Here is an 18,697-nt window from a genome sequence, read left to right as displayed (position 1 = left end):
TTTTGAGGCAGTAACTATATTATTTAATGATGCTTCCTAGAAAACAGATGAAAATCAGTCGAGCATGTTAAATTGCTATCAGCTCCCTCCTCCATCTTGTGTGATTTGATGTTAAAGGGAAATGTGCTTCAAAATATGGAAACATTTGATTCTGGCTTTCCTTTAAGAACTCAGCTCTAAAAGAGAAGAATATGTTCTCTAGTGCCTGGACTACCTCAGAACTTTATCAGTTCTCTAGCCTTGAGTCTCAACCCTTGCAGTAATTCTATTGTTATTGTTTGTATTTCTTCTTTAGGCTTGTAAATACTACAGTTCCCACTGGCATGTCGTGAACTACAAATATGAATCCTATTCAGAAGACTTTCGACACCTACCACAGTAAGAACACACATCAGTTCCCTTTTTTATTGTTTTTTTCCCATTAGGTTTGTGTTATTTGCTAAGCTTTGTCCATATTTGCACTTTCCTTTGTCTTCTGCACTGTGCTTGTTTTACCGTATTTTTAGTGCCTTGCATTTTTAAAAAGGGGAAGCAAAGGTCCTTCAGAAAAGTTCAAGACTCTGCAGAATTCACTGGTGTCAACAAACTCCATTAGTGCTGATTCAAATCCTTACAAGTGTGTTTGCGTTTTTAAAGTACAGTTGATACAGAAGAGGCTTTTCGTTTTCCTTAATAATGCATAAATGTCACTCACCTTTCACTGGGATTTGTTCTCCTTTCAGTTACCCTGTGGAACAGAGAATAGGATTTCAGTGCTTTAAAGCTGCATTTTACAGGAGAACTGGGTGCACTGATGGTACAAGGCTGTGTCAGGGTAAGGGGCATCTCTCCTGTGCTTGGAGGCACATGAACATGAAAATCATTGTAAAAGTGCAGGGAGGAGCAGGAACAAGTTCCTTGACTTGAGTGGAAAGAAATGAAGAATCTGGTGCTCATTCCTACCCATACTCGTGTTTCTGGAAGGTTTGTGTCCTGCCCCTGAGGAATGTTTCAGATGGTAGTCACCAAAATCACCCAGTGCCAGAATGAGCTGTGTTACTGCCTCCTTTCCTGAAGTTTGAGTCATTAAAATTACAATACTGGATGAAAAAGGGTTTTACCTGCACGTAAGGAAAGAATGAGTGCTCTAAGCTTAGCTTGGATGGAAGCTAGTACAAGCTTCATTGTTTCAGGAACTGATAAAACTCATAAAACTTAGTCTTATGGCCCAGTTGGATGCTGTGTTCAGAGGATTTTGCACTGCAAACCTTCCTTTAGGCTTGCATTTGTTCTTGTATGTTGGTATTTTATGAACAGTGTACGTGGTAGTACCAAAAGCCATTAAGAGCAGTTTTGCTAATCAGAGGTTATAAGCAAATCCTTTCTTAAGTACCCAGCCTGCTGATTGGCTTAGAAAAATAATGCATTTAGTGCTCAAGAAAAATGGTTGTAGCACAGCAGTTTTCCATTTAACCTTAAATGTCTTCACTCTCATGAAATATGCATTGGACAGATGTGGGTGCATTACTATGCACAAAAATACGTTTTAGCTGATTACATACATCCTCTTCTGTGAAGGATATTTTAGTGTGGAATTTTTAAAAATTTTTAATGAGATTTGCTTTCATGGATTCATGCTCTGGGGGCACAAGGGTGTCTTGTGTCTTTTCCCTTTCCTCCTAAAGCATACATTGTACTGAGGATTATACTGACAAAATCCTGTGTCTTATATCTCCTAGGGAAGGTTTAGTTGCCACACTTTTTGATATTTCAGATGCAAAGTTATAGCAGGAGTTGTCTGCAATTGTTTGCTGGGAACTTTTGGCTTTTGAGCTTAACACACCTTTAACAGATGTGGTTTGAGATCCGCCTCATTTCATATTGTTTCCAGCCTCTTCTATCTTGATTTGCACATGCATGTTACAAAGTTTGGTGTTTCAGACTAAATCTTCTCAAGAAAAATAGAGAGGCTTGTTATGTCCTAGTCATTATATTGTATCTCACTGTTAATAGCTCTGGATGCCCAGTTTTTACCAGTTTTTGTTTGATTTGAAGAAACCTGCTGTTGTACTTTGAGAAATCTGGACATATTCTTGTATCAATCCCTTTATAGGAAGTCATCATATTGGTGAGCACTGGCTGAGTGTTAAGTGTTTAGGTTTACATTGTGGGAAAAGAATATAATTTACAATACCAGCTCTAACTGTGGCTGAAGTAACTCCATTCACTGAGGGTGTGCTGAACTTCCCTGTGTGCTTTTCCATGTAGAAAGAAGCATGTTGGGACTCAGCAGCTTTCAGCACTGAAGGACTTCACTCTTGGGTGTGCTTGAGGCCATGCTATGTCACACAGTCGTGCAACACCTCGAGCAATGGCTGCATGGGGGAGCAGATTTTTGTCAGTGTTTCTCCTGAATGCTGACCCTTTCTGATTGGAAAGCAGTTGCTCTGTGATGCTGAGTACTCACTGCCTGCCCTGGGTGCTCATCATGTCCACTGCAGTACAGGTGTGGCACCAGCACAGAGCTCAGCACCATGTGCATGACAGGATCAAAGTATTTAGCAATTACTTTGCTTTTTCTCAGAGTGTGTTCCTCCTTGGAGGTTTTTCTCAGCTCTTTCTAACCCCTTAGATTCCTCTCTATAAGCTCTCACTACCTCTTTTACACTGTGTTTTATGCTTTGTGCCAGTGTGTTCTTGCTTCTTGAGCAAGTGGATGGATGGGAAAAGATTAGGGATTGCTTAGTGTGCTGTGCTGACTGAGAACAGAAAGAGTCATTAGCAAAATTTTTGCTGCTGTTTATAGGAAGCCTGGAACACTTGGTAGATATTTCAGGTCTGGTGACTCTTTTTTGTAAAAGGTGGGATTTGGCTTGAGATTTTTTGGTTTGGAGTCCTTTCAGGTGGGAGTGTTTTGTGTAAGAATTTTTAACAGCTGCCCTTGGTTGCATTGGAAAATCTGCAATGGTTTTCCATCACAAATATTCTGACTATTAAAGCTTTACAGCTGTCAAAAATGCCAGTAGATTGTAAATGTTCCTTTTATTCAAAACATTGATCAATTGTTTGTAGTGAATAAACTGCAAAACTGGAACAAACCAAAGAGGGAATGAACACTCTTGTGTTCTCTGTGCCCTTGTGGTGGCATGGGCACATCATGGGAACACTGGTTTGGAAATGGGGAAAATAAAGAGGAGATAGGAAGAGTAGAGTAATGAGCAATACCTTAATTTATGTCTAAATGAATAAAAAATGAAAAGAGTCAACATTTTGTTTGTTTTGGTTTTTGGTATTTTGGGTTTTTTAAATTCTGGATGAGTCAGTCTTCCTAATAAATAATAGCTTTTAGCATGAAAATTTTTTAGGTTTTCATATCATAACTGAAGGTTTTCAAGATGAGATTTGTAACCTTCAGGAATTTGACAACAGTACTGGAATTTTTCAGAGCACTGAAAAATCAAATTTTGTCCATTTAAAAATACCCTTGAATTTTTATTGGGTGTATTTGGCTGTTACTTACTGTTTAATTCTTCAGCATGAGAAGAGCTCTGGGCCTAAGTACAGTTATTTATGTGCTTAAAATTAAGCAAATGCTTAAGTGCTTTGCTTTTTCATGTTCAGTTGTGGGTTTGAGTATACAGTATAAAGAACTTAGATGGCATCACATTAAAAAGACATCTGTGTATTTTGAAAAATTGCTTGAAGTGCTTATCATATTAAATAGAAAAAAAAAAATCTTGGAATCATGAAGTGATGTAGGAGCTTTAAGATGTAAGTTCTGATGTTCTTGGTTAAGAACTCTATTGAAGAGCTCAGTCTTCTTCCTTTGACAGCTTGAATGAGATACCTCTTTGGAAATTGTTTTGGGTTTGTTGCCCATTGTGGTGGAAGAGCAGCAAAGAGGTCAAGAATTGGCATTTTATAATTTGCATAGAGCTGTTACAGCTTTTCAGAGGGGAAAAAAGAGATGCATGTGGCTTAGGAAGAAAGTATTTTACAAGGGCAGTGATTTTAAAGGAGACAATAGGATCACAGCAAAAGGTGTACTGTCATTGCCTTGAGGGCTCAGTGTGGTTACCTACTGAAATAGCAGGTACATTATTTGTTTTTAATAGATAAATAAATACATTTTTCCCCCTTCCCAGAAGTGAATGTAGACCAGAGAAACTGCCATCACATTCCTTTGAAATTGATCATGAAGATGTGGACAAAGATGAAGTATGTATTCTGGTTCTGGCATGGATTAGTTTTTTCCTACTGGGGAAGCTATTTATTACTTTAATATCAAATAATCACCCTCCATTATCATTCTTTATCTCCTATAAAATATTTCATATTTTAAATAGCTCTGAAATTAGTGGAACAGTTTTGTCTTGTGTCATCCCATGAATGGGAGGGCTATTAATATCTTATTTTAAAAGGAATGGAAGGGGGATTATCTGTTTTCAAGCAGATATTCACACATTACAGTTTTTGCCTTGGAATTCAGAAAACAAGTCTGTGCAGTTTTAACCTTGCTTTCCCCATAGGACACAACATCCCACTCATCTTCTAAAGGTGGTGGTGGAGGAGGAGGAGGATTAGCAGCAGGAGTTTACAAGTCTGGATGGCTTTATAAAGGGAATTTCAACAGCACTGTAAACAATAGCATTACTGTTCGGGTAAGGAAACAACATTTTTGTTTCTTTATTCCATTTGGATTTATTTTCCCCACGGAGGCACATTTTTTGTCATTGTCACTTAGCTGTTTATAGCTCAGGTTTCGTTGCATTGCTTTAAATGATAATAAAGTAATTCTTCATTTATCTGCAAAATAGTAATTGAAATGCAGTCAGGAGTTAGCTGTTATTTAAACCCCATGAATAAAGTATCAGTGACAGTGATTTGCAGTACAACAATTTTCATGCTTCTTCTTTCCCACCCCTTCAGTCATTCAAAAAGCGCTTCTTCCAGCTGACACAGTTGTCGGATAACTCCTACATTATGAATTTTTATAAAGATGAAAAAATATCAAAGGAGCCAAAGGGATGCATTTTTTTGGATTCTTGTACGGGAGTCGTGCAGGTAAGTTTCAGTTTATTTCGTGGCAGCTTTTTGGGTGTAGGATGCATTTAAAAAGGCAAATGGAAGAGCACGTTCATTAACAGAATAATGGTCTCATTAGCAATTTCAGGAAATGAAAGCACCACTGGTTTTGCTCTTTAATGTGGTGCAGATGCTCAGACTGACAAGTGACAAAAAACCACAGCTGAATTATGGTATCAGACCATGCACACACTCTTTTCCATGGCAAACATGAGAAAAAAATACTGGGAAGTGTTTGGGAGGGGTTTCACTGAAATTATTTACTGAGATGTCAGTTTTCACTTCATGCTTTCTGAGAACATGCTTGCTTGTTGTGGGGCAAAGGGAGGTTACAAGGCATTGCCTTTGGGCAAGTGTGAAATTAATCTTGTATCCTGAGCCTCCTTGAAAGTTGTCACTTTTGGAGATGATAGAGAGTCTTAATGGCATCAGGTGGAATAGAACTTTATTTTTTGTTTGCCAGAAATGTCTAAACCAACTTTTTTTTTTCCTGTTGTTACCTTTAGACTGAGTTCTTAGCTTCTTTCCTCCCACCTTCTTCCCTCTCATTTTAATGATATATTTCTCTTTTTTCTATTGTTTCATTCTAAGCAAGATGTTTCCAGCATGGTATGTGACTATTGGCTTATGTAGCCCAATGTGTCACTGAATAAGGAAATGCCTTTTATTTAATCTATACTTTAACCATTAAAGATTGGTAACAGTGCTAGGCAGGCTGATTGGAGAATTGCTTTGAAAGAAACCTTACAGCTAACATAAGATAAAATCCCTGATAAATAAAAGGTTTTCTTGATTGTGATGTCTCTTGTGCATCTCTAAACTCTTTTGGAGCATGAAAAATGATCAGTTCCCAGTGATTCACCCTGGGAACAAGTATTTGCTGGCAGTCCCCAGCTCTGTGGTCAATGGCCATTATCCCAGTGCTGTTCAGAAAGGAGTTTCTTTTTCCAAACAGGGGTAGAAGAGGATGGAGATAAGCATATAGGACTGTGATGTTTGCCAGTGTCATTCCATTGGCTTGAGAGATTCTCACAGGTGGCTTGGAAATGTAGCAGAAGCCATGCAGGAGATTCTTATGGAGAAATCCTGGTTAGAAATTCCTGCTGGCACAAGGGCTTTCTTGTAAGCTGGGTCTCAGCCAGAGCTCCAGTCCAGCCCTTTAGGGTGTTATTTACATATTTAATGCTATCCCAGAGGGTGCCCTTTCTGCTGTGTTTCTCATGACACTCCAGGATAGCAGAAATGTCTTGACCTGCAAGGTTTCCCTTTTTTACTAACTTCTGACAAAAAAAGCCCTCAAGCAAACTATCTTCACTAGTAAGAAGTTAAATCTTAGCTGAGGGTGTACTAGGGTGAGTGCCATCAGCTGTCAAAGTCTGTGATGGACTTGGAATCATAGGGCTGAAAAACAAAACCTGGCTTAGAGTTGCCATAATCAGGGAGACCAGAGAAAGTGGAGAAGGAGTTGGGTAAAACTGAATTTTCAGTGAAAAAATGTGATATGTACATTGTGATTTCATGAGTTTTAATCTCACTATAAATTATTTAAGTCTTTGTGAATGACTTTGAGTTCCTGTTTGGTTGAGATAGAATACCAAAATTGTTGTAAAATATCCCAGAGAAATCATCTCCAGATAAAACACAAAATGCTTCCAAAACAATTCTATTAGTTTGGAAGAATGACCCTGCAGGCATTAGACTTAGCCTGATGTTTCATTTATAGCTCATTCATAGTCTCTTTTATGAATCTTGTATTATTTCTTTTTGGAAGAAATTTTTGAACTTGAAATTAAGTGTTGAAGATTAGAAGTCAGATCCATAATACCATATGGTGGGAGTTTTATAGAGGAGCAAGCTGAGAAATGGTACTCTGGTTGGTTTTTTTTTTTTTTCCTATTTACTGATCAGGAAGGTAAAATATCTTGCCTTAGATTTGAAACAAAGACTTTGCTGTAGATCTCATCTGCTTGCCAGGAGTCTGAAGAGCAGATGGAAAAGTGGATATTGAAGTTTTCCTGCCCTGCTGATGTTTTTAAGGCTCAGCATGCAAGATATGTTGGCTGTATTAGATAATGTCTGATAGTCTTTCAGTACCTGATTTAAAGATCTTGGCCATGTCTATAAGGGGAAGTACATAATATAGACAATAAATGCATTAATTCTTGTGTTTCAGTACCTTTTTTAAAGTTCTTGGCCATTTCATAAGGGGAAATATATAAAATAGAAAATGAATCCATTAATTTTAAATTATTTTTGTCTTATCTGACATAAAATTGAAACGTGACATTCTTCTTTGTAGGTTGTGCATAAACTGGTGTACACAATCCACTTTACAAATAATCTGGCTTTAAAAATTTTAAATGACCACTACCTAAGATTCTTGGCATAGTTTTTTTCAACTTCTAGCACTTGGTTAAGCCCTTATATAATTATATTTAATATCTATCTGTAGCAGGTTTTAGTGAAGTTTTAGTCCTTGTTTTGCATTAGTTTGAATATATGATTGGAGGAAAGGAGTGATTTCAGGATCAGGGTAAATACTGAACACCCAAGGACCAATGCTACAAAACCAAAGCCTATTCTTATTCTGCATTTGATGAACTAAAATTTATAACCCTGAAAGAATATTTGCCTCCATAAAGTACTTGAAAGGAAAATTATTTCCTATCAAGAGAATTTCCAGTAGCAGAACTGAAAAATAGCACTTGTGCAGACATATACACTCAGAGAATCCCAAGTCAGTTTGAAAAGCCAAGATTTGTCTGACCCCATTGACCCAAGTAGCTCCAGAAGTAGTTCAGTCTTAAGTGATTCCTGATCTGGGTCATGACATGTAGTATAAGAACTGGAGCAAGTGATTAGCAACAGATTGGGTAGGAATCTTCTAAATCATCTCTGTTGCTGGAAAAAATTGTTCATGGAACTTACTTCTCAATGTCCTGGGTTTGCATCCTCCTCTGCTAATCAGTATCAGATTTTGCCTCTGTTCCTCTTATATAAAAGTAGCACTGTCATCTCACCATCTGGCTTAGAAACCTCTTAACAACTTGTTCCTATAGAACTGTGCAGGAAAATACTTACAGTATGCAGAGCTATAGGAGATCACTGTGATGCTATTTGAGACTGTTAAGGAAGAAAAAATGGAATGAAATGACCAGTTCTGGAGTGAGTAATTTTTTTTTCATTTGTCAGCATCACTCCAAGGTTAAATCTGTCAACGTGATGGCAATCTGGAATATTGGAATCAAAATGGTGGCACTGATGTCCATCATCAGTCATCTTTAAAAGCTCAGTGAAACAAGAGGGGGTAGAATGCATTGCTGCTCTCTCAAAAACAAGAAAGGAGGAGAGAAAATAGATGCAACTGCTTCCTTAAGACTAAAAGATATGTGCCTCACTAATTGGGTAAATTTAAGAAATGAGGGACAGTATGTTAGATCCCATCACTTTGTTTAATTTTATTAGGCTGTTGCAGTAGCTAAGTACCTGTTAATTCTTATGACAGAAATTGATAGACATATTGTCTCCTGCAGGTAAAATCTGGTGATAGGGAGCATCTCTCAGAACTCAATCTGTTCCCAGTATACTGGATATTTGTTCTTAGTTTGTGCTTGAAAATTATAGTGTTGAAATGAATGACCAGCACTATACCTCAACTTTGCCTTTTGTGAAAAACTGTTTAAAATCCCCTAAGTTGTTTTTAAAATCCTTCCAAGACAAAAGTAGATATGGGAAGTACCCATGGTAATAATTACTGTGCAGGAATTTGTCCTGTTGCAATCTTCTGGAAAGTCCTGTTGCCACTCTCCCCCAAATATTTATATGACTTAGCAGTACTTTGATTTATCTTTTTGGGTGTCTGATGTGCTGGTCAGGTGTAAGAGGCTTGTTTTTAGAACTGTTTCTCCAGACCACTCCAACTCATATGTAGCACATTGTGACCAGAGGTCTTTCATTGTTCCACATGGGAGGTATTCCCTTCTGAACTATTGTTCATCTCAGATTTCTGTGGCTAAATATAGGACATATGTTTGGCCATAGAAGCTCTTAAATGTACAAATTGACAGACATTTGTGTTGATATTGCACTATTTGAATTTTCTTTAAAGCCACAGAAGTTTGCTTAAATGTCATTTTTAATGAGTGGTCATATACAAGTCCATCTTATGGATGCTTTTTTCAGTACCTTTTTTGTAATACTTCTAGTGTTTATTTAAATTTTCCTTTTGTTCCATCAGAATAACAGGCTTAGGAAACATGCCTTTGAGTTGAAAATGAATGACCTCACATACTTTGTGCTGGCAGCTGAAAATGAGCAGGATATGGATGACTGGATTTTTACTCTCAACAAAATCCTGCAAATAAATCCAGAGGGAACTATTCAGGAGAGGAAGAGTGCAGATCTCACTGATCTGAAACTTGGTAAGAGTGAAAAATCTCTTGTATTGCTGGGGGGTTTTTTTAAAGAAGTGCAAAAAGTGGAACCTTCCACTATTTAATCATTTTAACTGCCTGAGTTTGTAATGGATTCTGTACCTATTGATTTCTGAGGAAGCAGCACCAGTCTTGGCAATCCCTGAGCAATGTCAGCTAACTCCCCTCAGATCACTTTCAAAAGGCTGGAGGGGAGGTAAAGTGTTCCCACAAAGTCAGCAGGAGCAACGTGGCTCCACTTTGCATATGCAGCTCTTTTTTAAATTTAGTCCTCTCTGTCAGTGATCTTGCTGGTGCTTTGTGTTTTACTGTCCTGGAACTCTGAAGGTTTAAAAAAGTTTTGTTCTGGAGAGTGGTTTGATCAGTTCTTTTTCCAACATTTTGCTTTCTTTAAAAATCTGGAGCAAATAATAAAATTTTTTAAAAAATCTGTGGTATATGGCTCTTTCTCTGAAAGCTTATTGACTTCTTACTTTTTTGAGCTTGCATGTTATTCTCTCAGTGTGGAAGAAGGAATTGGATTCTCTTTTATGCTGCAGTCTTCATATGGCAGTAACTCATTGCTCCACATAATAAATCCACATACAGTTTGGATGAACTCCATCTGAAATTCTAAGGCTGAAAACACTTGAAACCTTAATACAGTAAAATGCATGTGCTCAGAGCTGAGTCAAAGTTTTGAGTCCACATGCATCTGAATCTCAGGGATGTTCAGAGCTCATGGAGCTCTTTAGCCTGATGTTTATAAGAATTTTAATTTTGGAAGGATACTCTTCCTATAGACAGAGATGTTTTTAGAACTTGGAGGCACGAAAGACTTGCACTTCAGAATCAGAGGAGTACTTTAGAAAATCCCACCCATAAGGGGTATTAATGAAACAGGAAGAAATATGTGCATAAAAGGTCAAAAACACAGACTAATAGAAAACAGAAGTCTCTACTGGTAAAAAAGCTGATAATGAGCTACAGGAATGTGCTATAGAGTTAACTTGTCAAAAGACATGAGGCTTTCATGGCAAGAAGAGCCCTAAGTGACTGCAGTGACTTCTTTCACGTGGGGCTGAGAACAGAGCACTCCCTGGTGAGCTGAGTAAAGCACAGGGCTTGTGCCCAGTGCTGCTCTCTGGATCCATAGGTTTGCAGCTCATGGAGTCCAGACTGCATCCCTCCCTTTCCCAAAGAGCAGCTAAGGTCCTGCCTGCCTGGCTGAACACTCCCTTTACTGGCAATCCAAAATCTTTGGGTGACATAAACCCTTCCTATTGCATCAGAAGAGACTGAGATGAAAATGTGACTGTCTTGGGTGTGAACATTTGTCATGGGTGAATGTGTTGGTGTTTAACTGAATAGTCAGGCCTGTTGTTTGGAAGTTTAAATATAGGATCAGATACAGTGAGCAGCAGTGAGAGATGATGTTGAGGAGGACAGAGATTTACATGAGCATCACTTCCATTTGGAGAGATGATGAGTCTGAAGGAAATAGAAGGAAATAACATGGAAATACAGGTTTTTATCTTTTAAACCCTATGATAATAGCAAGAATAATAAGACCATTTTGTGTTTTTTTTTTTCTTCTCTTCCAGACCCTGCAGAAATTTCAGTGAATTATGATTGCTCTCAAGAAGAGGCGGATTCTTCAGAGAACACCTTGCACCCAGATTTTGCAAAAGTAATGGATGTTACATTTTTCTTTACAAGTCTAGTGGAAAGAACTTCCTATGTGAAAAATGCCTGCCAATAGCTGATCACTAATATTTTGAAAGGCTGAAAAATATAGCACAGTCTATTACAATTGTTAGAGACACAACAAGTGACAAGAATAATCTTCTTTGTGAACAACTCATCTGTTTAAGTGCAAAAATCTCCACCAGATGCAAAGTGACTACTACTAGGTGCTCTACAGAGTATTTTGATTTAGACCTGTGAACTCAATAAGGGTCTGGTCCCCTCAGTTGTGTGTGAAATATTTTCTCATCTGAACTGCATTTCAGTAGAATTTGGCCCTTGGGGAGCCAAGATTTCCTGTGTGACTGGCAGTGAAGTGAGCTCTGAACTGCTCATTGCCTTCTGTAACTTCGTTGAAAGATGCACGTGCTGCCAGGGGAGGCATTTTGTCCTCTGGAGCTCATAAACTGCTTCATGTGGATGAGATAATTGTATATGGTGCTAAGAAGCTTTTTAATGAAAAGCTAGATTGGAAATGCTTCACTGCTTTCTCTTAAATGAATGCATAATCTGTTTGTAGCCTTCTGCCAGTGAGCTGCTGTAGATGCTGTCTGTCTGCAGAGCCAAATGTTTTTGAGGATGTTACACAGATTTGAACTGAAAGCTATCCATGCAATTGAGGACAGAATTTTACTGTAGGTCATATTCATGTATGTGGTCACCTAGAATGCAAAGAAGCAAAAAAAAAATCAGATCATCGAACAAAATAAAAACAAAACAACTACATAAAATATATCTAAGCATATGTATTAAGGGCAGCAGTGTCTGATCATTTTGTCTGTGGATAGGTTTAGTTGATGCAGGTATCTCAGAGGTACCTTGCAGATCTCTCAAAAACCACTGGTGCCTGCAAGGCTATAGGAGAGGGTCAGCTTGTTTTGTGATGCTCTTTTTGCCCTTTATGTGGATAATTCCTGTTCCCCCATCCTGGCTCTGCAGGCCTGGCTCAGCTGTGTTCTGTGGCCTTTCCCTAATCCATGGCAGATAAACATCCTGATCCCATCTCTATCTAAACCAGTCTACCAGAGGCACATCTGGACCTTTTGCAGGTCAGACCATGGCAGTGCAGGTTAGGAAGTGAACACAGAGCTCTTGGTCTGGCTGGGCTGCTGCTGCTTGTTACTTAATGTGTGCTGGCAATATCATGATGTGGGAGACATGAAACACTGAATGGGACCTGAACAAGAATATCCTGTGCCAGGTCAGCTAAGGGGTTTTTTCAGTCCTAGACAACCAGAAAAGATGGACACTCTTAATATTTCAGAGATTTAAATTGAAATACCCCAAGGGACCTTTAAGGAGAAGGGAATGTATAGGGCTTACTTTACATATTGAATAAATGAGTTTAACTAGCAAGGAAGAACGTTTTTGCAGTTAGGCAGGGATAGGCTTTTAGAAGGTAGGGTAGGAAAGCACCAGGTGGCTTCAGAAGGTGAAGTTGGTTTTGTCAGAGAGCTTGCTGTTAAGCATTTGTCTGTCAGAAAGGAAATGGGTGGGTGGGAGAGGACCCCCAGCCTTCCCTTTGGGTGACACTGCAGTGTGTGTGTGCTCTGCCTGTGAGGCTGAGTGGCATTTGCTGCTCCCCTTTCTGCCCTCCCCTGGCACAGCTGTTTTTCTGTGGGGCTGGTGTGTTGGGGGTTATTTCCCTCAGCTTGGCAATCTCTAAACTGATTTTGGTACAGAGATCTGACATCTTCCTCAATGGGTAGCATATGTGAACATGCAAAAATTTGAACTCCTTAATTGAACTATTTTGGGATTCCTTAGAAGTTTGTCATGGCCTGAAAATCCCTGCTTCACAAGCAAAGAGTGCTTGGAGGTGCTTGGGGATAACTGCTGCAGAAGAGGGAAATGTTGTTATGAGTGAAACATTGATCTCTCATTTAGAAGTCTAACAACTCTATGGATTTCTGTTCTTGTGCAGAACACTAATTTATTATCTGTCTGTCACCACAGTACATCACAGAAACAGAAGAAACAGTGAAAGCCTCTCGAAATACCGAGCGCCTAAACCTGTTCTCTTTGGATCCTGATATAGCAGTGAGCAATATTTAATATTTTTTTTAATTCTTAGAAATTTTAAAACACAGGTGACACGAGCTAATTGGGTTAGCTGAGCCAACAGAGTGAGTTGCACTTCAGCAAGCAGCTGGGTATGCCCAAGGCTTCAGCAGTGAAGAGGGAGGGGAGCTGTGTGTAGTCCACAGAGATTTGTGTACAGACTCCACACTTGGGCTGCAGAATGGTTGAGGATGGCAGTGACCTCTGGAGGTCATCCAGTCAGCTGAGCTAAGCTCTAAATTAGTTTAAAACAAGCATTAAAGCAAAGTTTAACATTTAATGTCAGGATTCAAAGAAAGTTATTTCTTGCACTGAATGTGATTTAAATGGAAATTTTATTTTAGTTAAAAAGAAGGCTTAAGTAACATTGGGATCAGTGTATATTTAGACTTGAGCCTGATGTCAATCAACTGTAAGACCTTTATTCAAAGTATTAAGCAAATTAAAATAGTGATATAGTATATAAGTAATGGGAAGAGAGGGAAATGCCTCTAATTCTAAAACTGATAATAATCTGAAAATGTGAGGGTTTTTAACCTATATGAGGAGGTCTTAAAGTTTTAGAGACATTAAGTAAACAAGAAAAAAGTTTGTTCTAAAATTATAGGAAACCTAATTTGAATCCCAAATTCTTCCTCTGACATTTTATATGTCCTCAGGCAGTCTTTTTGATTTGCTTCCTAATCTACAAATTAGGAATAACACTCCTTCACTATAGTAATATGAAGATACCAGCAGTGACTTTTGAGGTTTTCAGGTGTTTCAGTGGTTGGAAAGACCTTTAAAAAGCTTACTTAGTTTTGGAATATGATGTTTTTTCCTATGTATAACAAATTGCCCTACTTATTTTAGGCATGGAATCCTCAGAAAAAGGAGTTCCCAGGGACAAACTCAGTGATAAAGCCATTTGAAGAAAAGCCTGCAAAGAGGATCCTGATTACTTGCAAATCCCTCAGTTTGAATCTCCAGGCCTGTGTTACTGAAAATGAAAATGATCCCTTAACCAATGTAAGCTTTTCTTATTTCTCTGTGATTTTTTTCTTTTTCTTCTTTTTTTTTTTTTTGGTAGATTTTTTCTTTGTTTGTTTGTTTTTTTATTTTTCATACAAGTGTTTGGAAAGAGAAGTGCAAGGAAAGCTGTATCACACATGCATACTGCTCCCTCTGAACAGAATTACAAAACTCATAAACTTTTCAATAGATATTCTGAAGATGATTTGCATTGCAGACTCTTAGCTGCAGTTAAGTGAAGGATTAAAAATGTTTCAAACCCTGAGGATTCTTGACAATTGCTATAAGAAGAACAAGTTTAAACTGTCAAGACCTATGTAGGGAGGCAACTGAATATCAGTTGCTGGTGAGCTGGGGTTTTTTTTTTTTGTTTTTCAGGGAGAGACAAGGAACCAAGCAGATAAAGTTACAGGAGAGATGGCAAAATTGAAAGGACAGAATGTTTCATCTAGTGGAAAAATCCAACTAAAACCAGGACAAACCAGAAAATTTTGCTTATTCTTACTGTAAAAAAAAAAAAAAAAAGGACTAGGAAAATTGAGATGTAGATGTCAGTCTATAGCTTTTAGTTAGTTTTCCTCTGAAGCAGGAAAGTTATGAGACATCAGTGTTCCAGCAAATCCACTTTCATATATTACATATGAGGCATTGATTTTGTTTGTTGATTTGTTTGTTTTTCATTTGAAGATGACCTCTACAGTGAGTGCAAATTTAGCATGATGTAATCAATATCTTTTTTTGGCAGACTGGAATAACTGTTTAAATAAAGTCATGATAACTGCACCAAGGGCATGCAATATTCCCTGCAGAGGCTGAAAAAGCAAAGGACATTGTACCTGCTATGCACTGCTCTTTATCTCCAGAGTTTTAAGGTTCTGATTTGTGGACAGTTCAGGTGGTGTTATGCTGGAGCTGATTTATTCCATCAGAACTATGGATGATCTTTGGAGGTTACTTTCAGTCACAGGACTGAATTCCCTGGTACTCTGCCATAGGATAAGTGGGCACTGTCAGAGTGGTTTGAATGCTCTTGGTTTCCCAGCAAAATGGAACATGTGTTTCCCACAGAATAATACACCCACGCTTTTGTGTTTGTCCCAGTAAACATTTTCTGTCCCCTTACATTTGTCATCTTTGTGTTGCATTTCTGACGATCCCTGGAAAGCCCACACTCACTTTTCCCTCTTTTATTATGACTCTCAATCTACATTTTAGAAATCCTGCAGTGTGTTTTCTGGGGCTCTATTCATTTACTCTGATAATTAGTTATCTATTTGGTTTTGATTCTGTGAGTTTCTAAGCTGTCAGTTCCTCTTCTGTCCCCCTGTTAAATTACCCAGCTTTCTTTAAAAGCCCCTAAATTCACATGGTTGGAAGCTAATCTGGGGTGTGTGCAAATGTGTGTTTTTAATGTATCTCATAACTTCTAAATAATACTTGTTTACTTTCTTTTTTTCTAGTTGCAGAAATCCATTAGAAGATAGACTTTACCTCTCTGTTGTCTCTGTGTTATGTTTCTGGTGTTTTCTCCAGGTAGAGCCTTTCTTTGTGAGCGTGGCACTGTATGACGTCAGGGATGGCAGGAAGATCTCTGCTGATTTTCATGTGGATTTGAACCACACTCTGGTTAGGCAGATGATTTCAGGTTCCTCGAGTCCATTGGAAAATGGAACAGTTGAAAATATTGACTCAAATGAAATGGAAGAACCACAGGTCAAAGGGTTCCCAGAAGAGTGGCTGAAATACCCCAAACAGGTATTCCACATGTGGCTTAGTGACCCGTGTCACTATTTTAGTTTGCTAGTATTTTTTTTCATGGGAGAACTTTTGTGTGCTGTCATCTTGTTTTCAAGAAAATTCTCTTTTGTGTGTCAGTTTTATAGAGCCACTTGCTTTCTGAGCTCCTTGTATAGACCATTTGCAATCAAAACTGATAAAAGTTAGTGTTTCTTATTTAGAGAAAGCACCCATGTTTCCTGTGCTCTTTCTGTCCATTTACTGACCTCTCCCAGCCAGCCAAACTAAAAATCACAACTCAAAGCAACACCTAGATGCTACCATAATCTCCAAGTGCTTCCACATTGTTGCTGTTGCCCTAAGCTGTGGGCTGAAGCAGCATGTGTTGCCTTTTCTCCTCCTTTCATTCCCCTGAGGAATGAGTGGCTCAGGCCAGCTTTTAGGTGCTGCCCAAGAGGAACAGTTAGGTTAGGCCATACTAACATGGTCACACTGCTTTTTCTACTTGGGTCAGCCTGTTTGCAAGGTGCTGCATGTGCACAAGCTGCATGTGCACAAAGATTTTCTTTTCATCTGGCTGTATTGAGTAACTAGAGATAATGATCCTTAATAATCCTTTCTGGATTTGGTTTGTTACTGTTTCCATCAACAGAAAGCACTGGCAATATTTTCTTTCTCCAGTATTGCTGTATACTTTTGAACTGTTCTCCCTTTTATCCACAGGCTCTTTTCTCTATAAGTAATCCTCACTCTGAGATTGTACTTGTGGCAAAAATAGAAAAGGTGCTTACGGGAAACATTGCCAGCAGTGCTGAGCCTTACATTAAGAATCCTGATTCTTTCAAGGTAATGTAACAGAACATCATTTCCTGCTCTGGAAGCTCCAGCCTGCTGGAAGCTGAGGGCATTGCAAACCCTGCTGACAAATCTCAGCAGCCTGTGGCTGCTGAACAGGACAAGCTCCCAGGAGTCCTATGCTTCAGAAAGCAAATGTGCAAGTTCCCCTGGCTGGATGAATGAAGCTCCATTTTGTCTGCAACTTGCAAATCCATCCGTGGTGCCTTCCTGTGCTGGTTATGCCTTAGTACAGGGATGTTCTCATTCAGCAATATTTTAGAAATTATGAGCTACAGAACTTTGTACTGGAGCAAAGTTGGGGTAGGCACCTCTCTGTCTCTGAGAGCAGGCACTGCACCTGCATTGGGTAATTACAGAATACTGGAATAACAACTTTAATGCAGTTCTGAATAAAGGAGTTGTGACAGAGTTTAACTTGTCAGCAGCATCATATTCATCTTGTGATGTCTCTGCTGTCCACCCCAGAACCTTTTGTTATGAACAGTATCAGGCCAAATTATTAAAATTGTTGTAGGGACACCGTAGCCTCTTCAGCTTGAATGTACTTTGTGCAGCATTTCAGATATTAGAATGATACTGATTAAATAATTCACATTTCCTTTTTTGCAGTGTGCACAAAAAGTGTTAAAATCCAATAAACAGTTCTGCAGCAAGCTGGGGAAATACCGTATGCCATTTGCTTGGTCAGTGAGGTATGTATTCATCCTTTTCATTATTCTATAAGCAACTTATAGCTTATTCCCTTAGACTTCTGTCCTTTTATTCTTTTCCACTTTTTCTGCCTGAAGCTAAGCAAAGCTTTTGTCTGGTGCAGGACCCCAGAGTATCCTGCAGGCTTTTTGTTTCATAGCCCTATTTTTCTCACAGCTAAATGTCAGTTACTTGCTCATTAAATGTTACTGTGGTAGAATCTTCTCTTCAGGTATGTAGTGGATTTGCCAGGAAGCAGCAAAGGTAGCTGACAGAATATCAATTTATTGTGAGCCCCACCATTCATTGGGTGCTAAAAATCACCAAAGAGATTTCAAAGTCACAGTTCTCGTTAGAATTTCCTGCAAAGATAACTGTGGTCTGAAATAGAGTCACAGTGGCCACCTAAAAAGTAGGTCACAGGTACCTGTTCTTGAGGCTCTGTTCTTGTTGTGATGCCTGTCAAGCTTTAAGAAAAGTCTAACCAAAGGCTTGAAGTGCTTTGGGGGTCATATTGAGGGATTATGGTTCAGAGACTCTTGCATTTTTCAAGGTTAGTAGGTGATGGTGAACTTCTGGTTTCTCATTTGGCAGGTCAGCTGGGTTTTATTGCAGGTCAGTGCAGTGGCAGTAATGTAGTTTTATTCTTTCTCTCTCTCCTCCTGTATAATTTTTTGTTGGTCTCATCTCAAGACTGAGGCACTCCTGTGCCTTTTAATCCCCTTTTACCAAATAGGGCTTTTTTTTCCATTTGTTCTTCCTTCAAGATTTGATGTAATTCCTTTCTCTGTCCTCTCCCTTTTTTCTTTCTCAGTCTTGTGTAATTTCTTTAACTTACTGCTGCCCTGGGATGAGAGAGCTCCCTGACAGAGACCCTCCTCCATGTCCCTGTGACAGCTCTCCCTTCTTTCTGCTATGCATAGAGCAGGGAATATAAATTATCATATTCCCTATAAAAAGGAAAGCTGTCAATTGCCAAGTGAAAACATTCCTCCTCCTCGTTGGCTTCTGTTCTCACAGCAGCAGGCCAGGTGGAGAGCTGCCTGAAGCTCTCAGTAGGGAGATTGAGCAAGTGCTGGGTGAAAATGTTGTGTTGTGGCATAGCCCATGGTTATGAG

The 18,697-nt window shown here is 38.8% G+C and overlaps 1 protein-coding gene across 3 annotated transcripts in view; it reads left to right on the top strand.

The window, feature by feature from the left end:
- Positions 1-18,697, top strand: part of DOCK10 (dedicator of cytokinesis 10) — a 140,058-nt gene that overhangs the window by 68,718 nt on the left and 52,643 nt on the right. For all 3 annotated transcript variants that reach the window (XM_056499007.1, XM_056499009.1, XM_056499008.1), the window contains exons 4-14: positions 296-378; positions 4,125-4,197; positions 4,509-4,640; positions 4,909-5,043; positions 9,302-9,485; positions 11,081-11,166; positions 13,179-13,262; positions 14,136-14,291; positions 15,828-16,049; positions 16,755-16,877; positions 17,499-17,581. In XM_056499007.1, coding sequence (XP_056354982.1) covers positions 296-378; positions 4,125-4,197; positions 4,509-4,640; positions 4,909-5,043; positions 9,302-9,485; positions 11,081-11,166; positions 13,179-13,262; positions 14,136-14,291; positions 15,828-16,049; positions 16,755-16,877; positions 17,499-17,581 — 1,361 coding nt within the window. The remainder of the gene's footprint in view (positions 1-295; positions 379-4,124; positions 4,198-4,508; positions 4,641-4,908; positions 5,044-9,301; positions 9,486-11,080; positions 11,167-13,178; positions 13,263-14,135; positions 14,292-15,827; positions 16,050-16,754; positions 16,878-17,498; positions 17,582-18,697) is intronic.

This window comes from Oenanthe melanoleuca, chromosome 9 (genome assembly GCF_029582105.1).
Source record: "Oenanthe melanoleuca isolate GR-GAL-2019-014 chromosome 9, OMel1.0, whole genome shotgun sequence".
Classification (NCBI taxonomy): Eukaryota; Metazoa; Chordata; class Aves; order Passeriformes; family Muscicapidae; genus Oenanthe; species Oenanthe melanoleuca.
The sequence above is the reverse complement of the archived record's forward strand: the minus strand, read 5'-3'. Positions and strand labels throughout refer to the sequence as shown.